General features: G+C 40.8%; 1 protein-coding gene across 1 annotated transcript in view; it reads left to right on the top strand.

Moving 5' to 3' along the window:
* KIT (KIT proto-oncogene, receptor tyrosine kinase) overlaps positions 1 to 14,277 on the top strand; it is a 51,263-nt gene extending 36,986 nt beyond the window's left edge. The window contains exons 11-21 of the mRNA XM_015862359.3: positions 89 to 215; positions 475 to 579; positions 665 to 775; positions 2,451 to 2,601; positions 4,365 to 4,453; positions 4,796 to 4,923; positions 7,742 to 7,864; positions 9,949 to 10,060; positions 10,159 to 10,258; positions 10,875 to 10,980; positions 12,051 to 14,277. Of these exons, the coding sequence (XP_015717845.1) occupies positions 89 to 215; positions 475 to 579; positions 665 to 775; positions 2,451 to 2,601; positions 4,365 to 4,453; positions 4,796 to 4,923; positions 7,742 to 7,864; positions 9,949 to 10,060; positions 10,159 to 10,258; positions 10,875 to 10,980; positions 12,051 to 12,176 (1,278 nt within the window). The 3' untranslated portion in view covers positions 12,177 to 14,277. The remainder of the gene's footprint in view (positions 1 to 88; positions 216 to 474; positions 580 to 664; positions 776 to 2,450; positions 2,602 to 4,364; positions 4,454 to 4,795; positions 4,924 to 7,741; positions 7,865 to 9,948; positions 10,061 to 10,158; positions 10,259 to 10,874; positions 10,981 to 12,050) is intronic.
* The last annotated feature ends 1,867 nt before the right edge of the window (positions 14,278 to 16,144 follow it).

Genomic DNA, 16,144 nt, shown 5'->3' with positions numbered 1-16,144 from the left:
AATCAACAGCTCTTCAAGTCAAGTTAGGAAAGAGTGGGAGCTGCGTGGGAGAGCATCAGTAGTGACAGCTGTTCTCTTTCCTTCCCAGAAACCCAAATACGAAGTCCAGTGGAAAGTTGTTGAAGAAATAAATGGAAACAACTATGTTTACATAGACCCAACGCAACTTCCTTATGATCACAAATGGGAGTTTCCTAGAAACCGGTTGAGTTTTGGTTAGTTTATATTGATTTAATTTCATCTGTGGGATGAAACCTGCAGGTCTCATATGAGACCTTGGTCAAACATAGCAGGGTTTTCTCAAAACGATGTTGTGCAGGAATGCAAATAGTGATAACTGCTCATACTTACCTTGGGACACAAAGCAAGCAGATTTATCTACGCTAGCATCCCTAATACCAGGAAACAAAACTCTAATCCCTTCCTCGAGAAGTGCTCTAATTTGCTACAGAGTGTATTGTTTTACTTTATTAGGTAAAACTCTCGGTGCTGGAGCTTTTGGAAAGGTTGTTGAAGCCACTGCTTATGGCCTATTTAAATCTGATGCCGCTATGACAGTAGCAGTGAAAATGTTGAAACGTAAGTGGCTGTCATCTGCTGCCCAGTTTTTTCTGTCTTCCTTCTGGTAGGTGCTATTTACTGAGCATTGCGTTTTGCCTTGCAGCAAGCGCCCATTTAACTGAAAGAGAAGCCTTGATGTCAGAGCTAAAAGTTCTCAGTTACCTTGGTAACCACATTAATATCGTGAATCTACTTGGAGCTTGCACTATTGGAGGTATTGTATCAGAAGATTATTGATTATCTCTGCTCTTTTATTTTTATTGTTGGAAGGAATAACCTTGCGAAGGAGAATCCATTGCTGCTAAGTATAAAAACCTTAAAAACGTGTCTTACCCAGGCGGGTTGCAGATCATCACAACTGTCATCTGTGAATTACTGAATCTTGGTTTAAGGCTCATCCTAAAAACAATGATGAGACTGCTGTTGCAGCAGCTGAAAATGACGGGTGTTATTATTCTCCTTGCGAGCCATTGTGTGGTTGTTGTTTTTTATTGAGAGACTACAAAACTTAAGGTATTTTTTCTCCCCCACTGTTTCTCACAAATGAGAAGAGCTGTGAACTTGCTGGTATCCAGGGTGTGCAGTCAGCAGCCCTGCTGTAAGCAGTGTTCCAGTCTATGTGGATGGCAAGTATATCTGTTAAGGTACCACCAGAGTCACAAAGTCTGAAAAGCAGAAAGCTGAGAAAAAGAATTTCCCAAATAAGCCTGAGAGTTTTGTATTTAATATTACCATCAAAAAATAAATATAAAAATAAGAAACTTTAAAAAGTTTATTCTCATATACAATAAAAGATACCAAACAGCTGCAGTGTCTGATACAGAGCGATGCTGTCCCATATTTTTGGCTTAGGTGCTTTCAAGTATGAAAGTTGGTGTTTTTTCTTACACAGGTATTTGCTCTTAAAGTTTTTTTTCCATCATTTTTCAAAGAAAATGAGCTTTAAGAATTTGTAGCTTTAGACAGAGGTGAAATGTTTCTTACTTTCACTTATAATGATTTAAAAATAGGCTGAAGCAGTTTCAAGTAGTCGACAAAGCAGAGCCGCTGGCCCGAGTGTACATCTCTGACAGCTGAAGGAATGCGGGTCTGGGAGCAAATCCTGCCACAAAAGCTGTGTTCTCTATTACGAAAGCTGTAATTATGAACTGCAGAAAAATGGAAATAAACTGTTGACGTTAAGAAATGGTGGTGCAGAATAACCTTACAGATGAAATAACACGCAGCATGATTACACATTCAAGGGCCATAGCTGCAGTCATTCACTCAGAAAACATATATTTGATCTATAAACATCCGTGCTGGAGATGACTTGATTCTCCCTTCCGATTTCATTTTAATATTCTAAGACCTTGTGCAGTGTAGTTTTGTGTCTCAGCAGGCTGTTCTATTTGAATGATTTTTCCTATTATACTAAGGAATATAACACTCTACATCATTTCCAAAACATTACCGAAGGAGTGTGAAGCTCTACTGTAAACAGAAGTGAATCAAAAGGATTAATGTTTGAAGCCTGAATTACTCGAACGTTTGGAACAAATAACTTCCTTCAGGAAGTGAGCAAAATCAAACAGATGTGTCTGGCCAGAAACATTATCACAAGAAGAAGGAGAAAAAGACTTATTTGTTTAATTTTTCGTATAATGCAATACTATTGGGGAGGGTGGAAGTTAATTGGGAGTGACGCAGCTTTTGCTGGACAATAGCTACTTGCCTGTGAAAGAGAAGAGGCTGGGTTGCTTGTCGTAACTTTTCATGTCTAGTCAGTGTAGGGCACTGTGATTGTTAACAGACCAGTCTGTGTGCTTTGCTGAATGGTATCTTTATGTAAGGTTTGCTGCTTTGGAAATAATGCCCACCTGCTTTCTCAACCTCATGTACATCTACAGGGCCCACGCTGGTCATTACAGAATATTGCTGCTATGGTGATCTCTTAAATTTTCTGAGGCGGAAGCGAGATTCATTCATTTGTCCAAAGCATGAAGAGCACACCGAAGCAGCTGTTTATGAGAACCTTTTGCACCAGACAGAACCCACAGCGTAAGTGTGACCTGCTGAAGTGTGCGTGTGTTCAGGAGACTGAGAAGGAGGGGATGCTGAGGTTCATTAGGAAGGAGGAATTGGGAGGACCCTTTCATGCGTCAGGCTTTGAAGGTTCTTTGCTGTGTAAGGAAATAATTTAGTTAAAGAGACGATTTTTACAGTGGGTGGCTTATTCTAACAGAGCTCAATTCATTGTATACACTCTGTGTTTTACTTCTTTGTCAAATTTCCTGTAGTTATTTCATGCAGCTCCTTGGCTCTGATCTTCATATCTGTTTGTGTTTATCATTACTGTTAAACATTGGCAGTGCTCATTTAGCAGCTTGAATAACAATCCCCCCAGTGTTGTGGTGTTAGTATTTTGGGTTCTTGCAAGTTCCTGCCTTCAGAAATGACTTTCAGCAACAAAAACAGTGTCTTCCAGTGTTAAAGGCGAGCTGCCACTGGTAGCCCATTAGATTGTGCAGTGCCTTAGCCCATGTCACCATTCGAAGAATGCTCTTGTGCTTCTATTTTTCAGTTACTTCATCTGTATATTTGTAGCTCTTCTGTTCTAGATACAAGCCTAAGTTCTTTCTGAATACATTTCCAAGCAGAGTTCCTGCTAACTCCTTTTTTGCAAAGGGAGGGATATGTAATTTACCAACTTGGGGGCTGTGATAGTACCTACCCATTTTTATTTCCAGTCCGTTCACTCTCCCAGTAGGCCCATCGCTCTTGATAGGCAGGCACAAAAGAGCCAGGAAGCCTCTCAGGAGATGTTAAAATCCTTTCTTACAACTGGGCCTGATGCTGGTGAAGCTTTTTGTGGCAATGTGTGGATAACTGGTGATGCCAGGGATGCTGGTGACAAAGTTACCATGAACACACACATTTGAGTTGCTGCAGGATGTGTGTTCTCTTCTCAGTGCAGGAATCTCGCTGCTTGAACATGTTTTGTAAACTGAGGTATTAACTAGAAGGTATTGTCCAAATTCTTTTGTTAGTATTTACTGCAACATTGCAGCTGCTGAATTCTTTCAGATTTGTCTGTGGTTTAGTGGTGGCTAAAGATGTTTGTGATCTCATTGCTACTTTCCATGTTAGCTATGTGGCTGCATGTATTGTTCATAAACTTGAGGATCAAGAAGGACTATGTGTATGAGTTCTAATGGCAATGAAGTGAACTATGCTGATATGCATCCGCCATTCCCAAAGGGGCGTATCTATGTATATATAAACCATATGGCATGAAAGTATGTATATTTGAATTATATATAACAATAAGAAGACCTAAAAAATATAGCAGATAACTGTCTCAGGACTGATCTGATTCTTTGAAATGCATTAATCCCTTCTGGGACTCAGGAAGATCCAAACTAAGTATTTTTTACCATTCATCTTCTGCATTTCAATTACCACCTCATTTGCTGAAACATGCTGATAGAAGCCAGCCTAAGCAGAAGAAGGAAGCATTAACAGGTCCTGTGAAACATCTGGTCATACATTTATAGACTGAAGGCTATATGAACAGCATAGATACAAAAGATTTTGTTTGCTTTTCTGAGCCAAACTCCTAACTTTGAGGTGCTCTGTTAACTGTACTGATAAACCTCTGTCTCTGTACTAGCCTTTTCTCATCTTCATTACATGCCATGATTCTCCAATCATTTATAAAGCATTATATTCAGAAGGTTGGTGCAACATCAGCTTTTTGTTCGGATGCCTTTTGAGATCTTTTTCCCCTGAATTGTGTTTCATTTCATCTGTTGCCTCTGCAGGGATGCTGTCAATGAGTACATGGATATGAAACCAGGAGTGTCTTATGCAGTTCCCCCAAAAGCTGATAAAAAAAGGCCAGTGAAATCTGGTGAGTACAGTGATGAGAAATTGTTTTCTTCTAGGAGTGTAGAGAGGAAGGCTTTATGGATATTTTCACATGAAACTTTCCTGTAGTAGATGGGGAGAATTAAAACTCATTAAGTGGTATGAGAAGGCGTAAAAAAGGACAGTATGGTAAATTACAGTGTAATCTATTTTTCCACACTCAAATGGTGTGTAAGGATTATATTTTGCTTTTTGGCAAAGGGTTATTTATGTGGCTCTAGTCTAGTACTTTCTCAAATGGCTGATGTGTTTAATGTAAGATAAAACTGTTCCTAAATGGTGGTACCTGGTCCACTCAAAAGCTGTTGGTGTTTATATTGCATAGGATCCTATACCGATCAGGATGTCACCCTTTCCATGTTGGAAGATGATGAACTTGCTCTAGATGTTGAAGATCTATTGAGCTTCTCTTATCAGGTGGCAAAGGGCATGAGCTTCCTTGCCTCTAAAAACGTAAGTTCATTTTTTATGTTAGGAGGTAGCAGACGAACCCTTCTGATCCTGGGTGGTTCCTTCCTGGGGGACTTGATCTTCAGCCCTTCACTTTCTGGAGCACACAGATAGTTTCATAAGAACTCATAATGGCTTTGCACACTCTGAACCCATGGGAAGCTTGAGGAGCTATTTTTTTTCAGGCTTCTCTGCTGTATAGCAATTGGATGGAATGTGTGGCAGAACCAGGAAAGCCTAACATGTGGACATCTTCAAAAACAATGAAATCTTAAGGCTTTTCAGATTTATTCTCTTCTGGAGAGTTTACAAACTAAAAAACAGTGAAAAGACAGCTGAAAAGCTATCTGTTTGCTTAAAAGCGCCTTGAGTATCTGTACAGTTTTAAACAAAGCTGCACTTGTTACTTCTCACGCTGCCTTAAACAGGAGGGTTATCACACCATGTGCTGGTTGTTTTTAGCATTATGGCTTATTGTACATGGTACATCTTATTTTTAATTTTCTGAAAAGAGGATCAGCCTACAGACCCACATGCGATCTTTGGCTACAGGGAGCGTAGCAGACGCTTTCTGGGTTCTTAGGAGAGGTACTGCCTAACAGAAAGGGTCTGGTAAAGAACACAAGTCTTAAATGATTAATGAGTATGATCATCCTATAGTATTTCCTACATTTTACTTACAAAATATTACTAACCGTGTAAACATTGTGACAAGATTGTACAGGTGCGCCTTCAATAACATGCAAAAAAAAACAGTACTTGAGCAATTTAAGGTAATCCTTTGATCCTGCATTGATATTGGGAAATGTGGCTCTCATTCTGATTTACAGCAAGCCCATGTTGAGAACTGCGCTTCATTTTTCCCCCCACTGTTTCTTTCTTCAAACCCTTTACAGTTGTTGTTGTTATTGTTGTTTCCAGTCTATTGCCAGCTCCAGAGCAGTCCCAGTAGACAGATTTTAATGGTCTTCACCAGACTGCTGCATCCTGCACTTTTCAGGGCATCCAGTGCTTAGCGCACATATTCTTTATCTCATTTTCCTACAGAATAACCCCAGGAGTCACTGTGCCTCATTCCCAGTGATGGTTTTTGTTATATTTTTTTCCACCAATATAAAGAGGGACTGTAGTACCAGTGACAGAGGCAGTAATGAATATAACGCCACAGCCCCAAGATCTTGGGAAGTAACACGCAGTATCTGTTTGGCAGTGCAGAGTTACTGGCTTCGTTGCAGCATTAAGTTACAGTGTGCTAACAGCTTACTACACTTGGTCTTCTTTGGGTATTGTTGGCTAGATTGGATGGGGCCACGGGGATGCCTTATCTGGTGGGTGGCAACTCTGCTCATAGGAGGGGATTGGAACTGGATGGACTTCAAGGTCCCTTCGAACCCAAATCATTCTGTTCATGTGCAAACTAGCCGGGGAGCTAGAGTGGCTTGAGGTGATGGATAAAATGCTTCACATTGCCTTGTGCCCTCAGGGATGGTGGCCCTCAAAGCCCAGCATCACGAAGTGCACCTAGCTTTCTTCTACAACTCAACTGTGTGTCCAGGCTCAGATGCATAAAAGTGCCTCTGTGAGGGAGCAGGGATTGGAGTCTGTCCTGGGGTTATAAGCCTTTAATTGACCACACGATGCCTTGATCACAAGACCACCTCCAATGGACAAAGCCTTTATTCAATGCCAATCGCTCTGCTTTGGGAGGAGTAAGGCAGAGATGCTGGACATTTGGCTATTCCTGCACTTTACTGCTTCAGTGAAGTTGCTCTCTTGGCTTTATATATGCAAAATGGAGATACTGGAGGGGATGTGGATGAGAATCCCTTAGGTCAGTAATCGTCCTTAAAATCAGTTTCTTGTGTAAGCCACGGGACAAAGATCATGTGATCTGCAGCTACTGTTTTTTGTGTATGATTCTCTTAACTCTCCAGATATTTATATACATATATGAATACATATTGCATATACATATACATGTATATATATTTGGTTGGGAATTCTACAAGTTTTATATTTTAAAGAAAAAGAAAAGCAGATAAAAATGGAACCATCTACAGCTATTTCTTAGACAGCTGTGCCTGCAGATTGTGTACCGTCAGCACAGCAGGAGCTTAGCACTGTCCTTTCTAGATGGAAAAAGAGATTATTTCATTAGAGAAACACCTCAGTTCTCTAGCAAATACAGATGGGCTCTGGCAACATACAAAGAAAACATGACTGGTGGAAAACTCAGCCACTCCCCTGGAGCTGCAGCTACAAACACACGCACAAATGAGTGCTGGAACATAACCTAGCAAGGTCATTGAATGTGTGGCAGTTCCTAGAAAGATTCTGACATGAAGATTGCCACCATTTTCAAATATTTAGGCCTACTTCTAAAACCCTTCTCTGTACTTAATGCCTTTCCAAAGGAGTACATTTGAAGTGGGATTCAGTTTTCTAACTTATCTACCTTGAAATTGTTACTGTAATTTTCTCAATTTTCAACTTTTCAGTGCCTTTCCCCTCTGTCAGAATGTCTTCTTTATAAAGGATTATTTCAGAGACAAACCACATTCTCTCCTTACTCTTCCTGTATTAGGAAAGAGGCCAATGGCTTCTTGATAAAAAGCTAGAGAAAAATAAGTCTGTCCCTGGCATGGTACATGTGTGTTAAAATTTAGCTGCAAATGTGAATTGCACATTGCTTCATTATGACTTTCAGCTTGCCACAAAATGCATTATGTAGTAAGTTTATGTTAAGAAAGCATGTAACCGAGCAACAGGCTGTCATGAATATTAAGAAATAACTTTGTTTGTTTGTCTGTTTGTTATTTAGTGCATTCATAGAGATCTGGCAGCAAGAAATATTCTTCTCACTCATGGTCGAATAACAAAAATCTGTGACTTTGGCCTGGCAAGAGATATAAGGAATGACTCGAATTACGTGGTTAAAGGCAATGTAAGTACGTGGTACTTTATCCTCTGGGTTTATGTTAGGGTCATTCCTGTTGACTTGACTTGCAAAAAATCTCTTCCTTACACAGAGATCTAGATTTCCCAGTTCTGATGTAGATTTGTTCTGGTCAGGAGTGTGAAAAGGGGCAATAGCTGATGGAGATTTGTGTATTAATACGTACATGTCGTTACCCTGGATAAAACAACCAAATCCATGTCATGAGGGAGGAGACATTTTTGTTGTATCAGTAGAAATGCACCATCTTCCTGTTACATATAAACATGTAAGTTAAAGCTCTGTTAGAAACTGCAGGCCTTACCATTGTGATATTCTGATAGGCCAGTCCTAAAAATAATGATTTTATGACTTTTGCTGTATTTGTACATTACAGAAATATCGAAATAATCAGGGTTTGCATCCTGATTTTTGCTAAAAAACCCAACTCAGAAACTGGATTAGAAAGTCTGAATTTACTGATTAGAGCACAGTGGGAGGCAAAATTTCATACATAGATCTTAACCTCATGTAGGTGAAAAATACAGCTTTAATTTGCAGCTATAGGTCAAGCCCTTTAACAGAGCTGGAACAAGATAACATATGAAAGATGTATAATACCTCCTATACAGATGAGTACCCATTACATTAATGCCTGCCAGCCTTCTGCAGAAATACAAAGATACACTGAAGTGATGCAGATTGCACTGGCAGAATTTGAAGTCCGCTTTTAAGTCCTACAAGTGCTACAAAAGAAAATCTAGTCTGTCTGAGACTGAAACTGGAGAAGTGTGCTATGAAGTACAGGACATTTGCATCTCAAACTGATTTTTGCTGCCTGGATGAAAGTTCTAAATCTGTGTCAGATACATGCAGCTATCAACTGCCTTCAAGGTACCCACATTTTTCACTTGCACCATTTTTTCCTGCCCCAGCTGGCTCTATCAGCTGCCAGGGACATGACACATACCCAGCCAGGCTTTTTAGCACAATAATGAAGAGAGTAAGTTCCTCCCCTGAGTATTTTTTGCTCAGTTAGCCTCCCAGTTACTGGCACCTCAGGTGTCTGAAGTATCTCTGCTGTTCTGTTCTCAGCCTGCAGTCCTCTGATGTCCTGGGTACCTGCATCATCCTTGTAGGCTGCAGGAGAGAGGGCTGTGTTTGTTGCATTCAAAAACAATGTTCATACCAGCCGCTGGGTGCCTGAAGGTTGAGGTTAGAGAACAACAGGAGTCCAAAGAATTCAGGAGTGGCTGTCCTGGCAAAATATGGAGTGGTATTTAGTGAAAGAAAGCTGCTTTTGGGCTCAGGGTCAGACCAAGGGCTGCTTGATCAGCCAAGGCTGCTCAGAGTGGGAGGTACAGACCAGCAGCTTAGGAGGGAAGTGAGCAGTAAGTAATTAAGTTTTATGCGTCTGGGCTACACTTTAAGTTTTGTGAGTCATCTGACAACAGGATTTTACTTGGCTTGGAAGGGTCAGAGGAGGATAGGCTGCATCTGCCCTGCAGAGGAAGCAGTGGCTGTGGGAGGCGGCTGGGTGCAGCTGGCTCCATCTTAACACAGAGGATGGCAGTTGGGGCAGGGCAAATCTTAAGGGTAGGAGCCTGGCTGGCTCCCGCAGGCAAAACAGAGTGGAAAGACAATTTGTGTCTGTTCACACAAACACGTGAAAAATGTCGGAATATATTTCATGCGAATTTTTGGTGAGAAGATAAAGCAGATGTCTTAACTGTTAACTGAAGCTTTGAAGCATCCTGGGGATGGTAGCCAGTCCACAGAAGACTTGTGTGTTTGCCTAAGGAACCATGCCATATCCATGTAGATTATTTTGGTCTCGCTTCCTGCCATCCCTTGTAAACCAGAGGGATTCACACAGTATACAAAAAATCAGAATACAAGGAACTGTGCAAGTGTGGTGAGCCTGTAGAGAGGTGAATCTGTAACAGAGCAGCACATGGAGACTGAAATGCAGGGATTTCCGTCTTTAGTTGGATCCTTCTTTTGATTCAACATGTATTGAAAGCACATAATAGGTTTAAAAGGTTGATTCTGTGTTGCCCATTGTCTTAATTTAATCCCTCTTCCCTGCACAGGCTCGTCTCCCTGTGAAGTGGATGGCACCTGAAAGTATTTTCAACTGCGTTTACACCTTTGAGAGTGATGTCTGGTCTTATGGAATATTGCTTTGGGAACTCTTCTCTTTAGGTAAGTTCCATCAAAATCTGAACTCTGGGGGGTTTTTGTTTCACCTTGGATTTACTAGATCTGCAGCAAAACACACATCTCACCTGTTCTCTCAACAGGAAGCAGCCCTTACCCAGGGATGCCCGTGGACTCCAAGTTCTATAAAATGATCAAGGAGGGATATCGGATGTTCAGCCCCGAGTGCTCACCCCCTGAAATGTAAGTGAGCAACCCCTGCTCACCAGACATAAGCAAAGATGCAAAGGAAGGAAAGCTTCTGCATTCTCCTGAAGACTTTCTGTATTCACCCGCTGTCTTTTGAAAATTCTTTGAGTCTTAAATAACAAATCTAACTAATGTAGCAAATGCAGCTGTAGTTAAAAGCAGTGTAACACACTTGTGCCTCATAGAATCTGATCACTTTGTCGTGGTATGTATAAATAAATTATTGGCAGATCGGAGCACGTATTACACATATTTAATTCTGATAAAGCAGTCAGTGAGATGTATCATGAGGCTGTATGTTTGTGCTGTGCTTCCCGATGGCAAGGGGAATGGCTCCTTATCTTCCTCATGATCTGTCTCCACTTCTCTATGTTGGAAATGGCTCGGCACTTAGCAGGCTGTCAAAGAAAACTGTCCAGGTGCTCTCATTAGCACCGAGGCCTTTGTTGTCACTTCACGGCTGTTAGCAGTACTATTCTTTTCTTAAAACTCATTTAAGGAAGCTAAACTGTGCAAGTGGGTCACGTTTTTCTGTCAAATGATAATGCAGGTGGGATAAAAGCTCTCAGGCTGTCCTTCTCGGCAGTACTTAACTGCAATATCTTTGCAGGTATGATATAATGAAGAGTTGCTGGGATGCCGATCCCTTGCAGAGACCCACATTCAAACAGATCGTGCAGATGATAGAACAGCAGCTTTCGGATAATGCCCCCCGGGTAAGTTTGGGCTCCATATAGGTCAGCAGTTCTTTGGAATTAAAGCTGTTTCACCTGAAACGTTAGACCACAGTTGGGAGGAGCAAGGATCCTCCATTAATTTTCCAATATCTATTATCATTTATGCATCCTTGGATGGTAAATGTAGGTGATAGGAGGGACCAGCTAGACGAGGCTCTTTGCATGGTTGGTGTTTCTCACTTAAAATACACTTGACAAGAGTTTTGATGTTACACAGAGCTGTGGTACTGCCTTGATTCATCTGAACTATGAAAAAGAAATCTATTAGTCTGAGAAGAATCTCAGACATTTAGTATACTTACTTAGAAAAGCTTTCCTGGAGGAAGAGGTTGAGCTTTTGGTGCCCTCCTACCTCTTGCTACGTACTTCATCTAGCTGTATTTATTTAACCTCGGAGGAACATTGTGATCAAGTGTACATTCACTGTTCTTTCCACCATTCTCTAGTAAAAGTCTGTCCAGAGGGTAACTGGACAAAAGAGTTCAAAGAGAAAGCGGATCCAGCAGACTTGGATTTTTTCTCACAATAACACTGTGTGCAACTGAGTTTTATAAAAGCAAGTTTAAGATCCGGTTTAAAAATAAGGCTTCCTTTCACCTTCTAGATGTTGTGTTTGGGTAGAGTGCAAGGCTTCCTGACAATCTGAGAAAGAGGAAACTGAAAGCTGCTGGTGTTCGATTGCATCCTGTAGCGTATTTTTAGCAGGTGCAGGCATCATTAAAACAAAAATGAAGAGTGTGAAGTAAACATTAGAGAGTTTTCTGGGGGCATTTTAGGAATAATCGGAGGAGTATTTTTTTCAAGCTCAGTTTAAATTTAGAGTGCAGTTGTAAGATGAAGTGTTTTTAGTAAATGAGAATGAGATTCTTGACTCTTAAAAGAGCTGTTGAGCCCACAACATGTTGAAGCAACGTGTTTAGGTTTGTCAAGAATCCCCTGAGTTGGGTGCCCTTCATGTCAGGTAGCACAGAGAGGGAGATGGCTCACTGAGGTGTGAAAGGATTGGGCCATCTGCCGGGTATTTTGACAGCAGTGTTTGGCTTCTACAGGTGTATGCAAACTTTTCCACTCCACCTTCCAGTCAAGGCAACGCTGCAGATCATTCGGTGAGGATTAACTCAGTGGGTAGCAGCGCTTCATCTACTCAGCCCCTTCTGGTACGCGAAGATGTTTGAGTGGCATCTGGAAGAAGAGGAGCCCAGCTGTACTTGCTGTTTGTTTTGTGTAGGGAGTGAGAGAGGGAGGACTTCTATTTCTTTTACTTTTACTCACTACTACCACTGTGTAGCTGAAATGTTGTAATACTGTCCTTTACCACACACTGTTACACATAAACTTAATGTGCTGAGCACGGTTACAGGCATCATTGCAATGTTAACTGAAGCTGTATATATTTTGCTATATTGTGTGTATTTGCAGTAGAGAGCCAGATGTGGAGAAGAAAAACAACAAAAAACCACAAAAGAGACCCTGGGCCAGGGTGTTGAATGAGATGACTACAGATCAAACCAAATCTGCAGCGGTCATCCTCTGGATCCATGCTTGGAAAGCGTGTAGTCATTTTCTAGTTAATTTTGTTTTGTTGAGTTTAAGAAATAAACAGATATAAAGCAAAGTGCTTTGCAAACCCCTTTCCATATCCAGCCACACCTGAGAGGCTTTCTGTGGCAGACACCACAGGTTGGAGGCCAGGAGGGACAACGAGTCCCTGGGCAAGAAGTGGGCAGCCAAGGGGTGGACATGGGCACCACAACAGAGAACTTACAGAGGTTCTGGGGCGTGAAGCTGTTCTGGAAGTGAAAGACCTCAGTCTTGATTTCCTGCCTGGGCTTTCAGCAGTGCAGAGCAGTCAGCAGGTTTCTTTGGGTACCTGCACCACATCCCAATGGCATTCCACCACAGACCGTACCCCACAGTCAGGACTGCAGGGATGAGATGCTTGGTTTGCTAAAAGCTGTGTCCAAATGCGTTCACCGAAGATAGGTGGGCCCTGCTGAGCTGGTCAAATGACAGTAGGAGGGTTGCTTATAGTAAATGGAATGTCAGAGGAGCAGAGGCCGTTTAACGAGACATCTTATCTTGGCAGGAGCAGAAGCAAAAAATTCTGTCCTGAGGGCCCTTTGCTTATCTTGTGATATGCAGGTGAACATTTCCCATAGGCTGGCTTGGATAATGCACTCAGGAAAAGGCTATTCCTCCCACAAGTCATTACATCTTTCTATCTATCTCTGTAGTAGTGCTGAGATCCTGAAGCAGAACTTAACTGGGAAGCATTGAATTTTTAAATGGAATAGAACAGTGAATACCTTCAGTCTTGTTTGGTGGCACATAAGAGGCTGTGGGGTCAGTTTCTGTTGGCCTGGGATTGTGCTTAAGTATCTTATAACTCCTTTTCTTCCTGTTGGAAACACTGTTGTTTTTTTATTTTTATTTTTTTTTAACCTTTGTTCTGTCACCATTAAATTCGTGAATGCCTCAAGAGAAGCATTTTGTTGAGACAGAGAGTACCACTTAAGTACCTATTTATTTACATTGCACTTAAGCACTCTGTAACTTATGTTTTACCAGGATTTTGGTTGAGTTTACATGCATTTTAAATGTGTAACTAACTGCCCAAAATGCAAGACAATTGTAAATACACACACTGGTAGTACATTTTAGGTAGTGTTGAATACCGCACTCTTTGTATGCCTGTGCATTTGGTTTATTGTTACAGGAATTCATCTTTCAGAGTTAGTCAAGAAGTAACCATTTGCACTGAACTTAGGCTGTTGCACCTTTCCAAAGTTAGCCAGTTGTTTGGAGGCACTCTTATGCATACTTGTTGTTGAGCGTTTTCAGTTTAATACTATAAAAGCTCTTTCGTAGTGTGTTGGCTTTCAGAGCAACTGTAGACAAACTAGTTTTATAATCATAGATGTCTTGGTACTTTATGGACATTTAGCTGAAAAAAAAAAATGTTTGGGTTTTTTCTTTCTTAAAATTTATATTTTTATAATTTTTTTTTGGGGGGGGGGATTGAAACTTATTTTGCAATGGCTTAGTGTTTGAATGGTTTTATGCATTGTTTTTTTGTAAATATGGAAATGTAGCAATAATGTCCTTTTGACTATTCTCAGTCCTTGAGTCTCAAAAATATTTTTATATATATATATATATGCAAAAACTATATGTATAAATATGTAAGTGTTCAAAAGTTTATGAAACACTTATGGATATGTTGCTCGGTTGTAGAATTGCAGTTCAGAAGAGTTCAAATAAATCTGTAAATATGTATTCAGATGCTATCGATGTGTACTATGTTAAGATGGAGTATTTTCATGTAAGTCTTAATAAATTCTTGGGTTGAAGCAAAATATTGATGTCTGGCCACACAAAGGTCAGGTTGGGTATTCTAAAATATATTTCACATATGTGACAGAAAACCTTGATGGTTTTTCATTAGAAAAGTTCTTTACTTGTATAATATGGGTATATGGTATATGGGATAATGGCCTGGATGCAGCTTTATGCTGGAGAAAATTTGCAACTAGAAGATTGATCCTGTAGACTGTTGATACAGTTTGTATGTCATGAATAATATTATTTGAAATGGAACAAAAACATCTTGAAAAATCTTACTTATCCAAAGTATGGTTGTAAGTTGGAGCCCCTTTGCACTCGCTTCTTGCACACTTGGGCTGGACTTGGGCCATAAGCAATGCCTCAAGGAGAACACACCGTTTAGTTAATTCATCTTCTTTAATGAGTCAGTTCTACTGTATCATGTTGTTTTCCCAGTGGTGTGGAATGCAATTAATGACCTGCATTTTGTGATGTCTATCTTAGTGAAATCACAACTGGACAAATGTCCATTAGACTGAAAAAAATGAATGGCAACTGCATTATATACCTAGAACTGTCTGGATTTGGAAGCCATAAAAAGAGAAAGTAGTAATTCCCTTGCTGGGCCAAGAACCACATTCCTAAGGGGATACCCTCTGCTTTAGTTACTGCAGTACTGAAATCTTTGACTCCAGACCCAGACCTATGCTGGTGTACGTACTGCATCAGCAAGGTTGGTACATGATTTAATTTGAACCATTGTTTTTCCTGTCTTACCTGCTTCCATGTTCAAGGAAAGTAGAATTCGTACCGAGACATCCCCATTCATGAATAGGTAGAAAGAGTTCATGCATTCTCTTTCAGCGTCTTCTGAGGACCTATTTCATGTGTTCATTTGCAATAATTATACCACCTCAGTTCTGGTTCATGGTCACACGGACTATTTCCTGCTATATTGTTTTCCTGTGCCAATTTTAAGTAATTGCTTACACAGAAAGGCACATTAGGAAGGTATTTAATGGATATTATATTTGTCCTTCAAAGCATTATTGTACCCACATATAATGACCGCCAGCATGGATCATCAAATGCTGGAAGGGAACCTGTAAAGGGAATGTAGCCAGGCTCTTCCCACTAGTGCCTGGTGTCAGGACAAACGGCACAAAGTAAAATGCAGGAGGTTCCCCTTGAACATCAGGAAACACATTTTGATTTCAAAGGTGCTCTGGCACAGGCTGCCCAGAGGCTGTGTATTCTCTTCCCTGGAAAAAGAGGAAAAAGAGGTCCTGGGCACCTGCTCTGGGTGTCCCTGTTTGATCAGGGCTGGGACTGGGTGAACCTGGATGTCTCTGTCAATCTCAGCCATTCTGTGGTTCTGCAGTCAGTAAGGGCACTCTGGGGAATCTCAGCTGTAACATTCACTGGGCTAGAAGATGAAAACAAAATCCCACTCACACTGAACACTGGAGAATGACTCTTCATTTGCATTACTAGCTCGATAAGGAAGTTCTAGGATGATCTGTGAGAGAGATGAATAATCATTGTGGAGACACTACAGTATATATGGAGGTTCTCACCAGTGCCATATGCATCTCCACCACCAGTCTTTCAATTGCCAAACTAGAGACAGATGCAGCTGAGTGATAGTAACTGAGTGCTGACTATATATAATGCATATAGTCCTTGTTTAGCAAATGCAGTTGAGATAATGAAGAATCCATGACCAGTTACGGTTGGAATCAATCTCACACTTCAGAGTTCTGAAAATGAAATAATTCAGTTCACCCGTGCATCCTGCTCCTACAAGTCAGAAATAACT

This window comes from Coturnix japonica, chromosome 4 (assembly GCF_054131305.1).
Source record: "Coturnix japonica strain WE chromosome 4, WE-NBRP24, whole genome shotgun sequence".
Lineage (NCBI taxonomy): Eukaryota > Metazoa > Chordata > Aves > Galliformes > Phasianidae > Coturnix > Coturnix japonica.
Note: the sequence above shows the minus strand (reverse complement) of the source record. Positions and strands in the feature narration are given on the sequence as shown.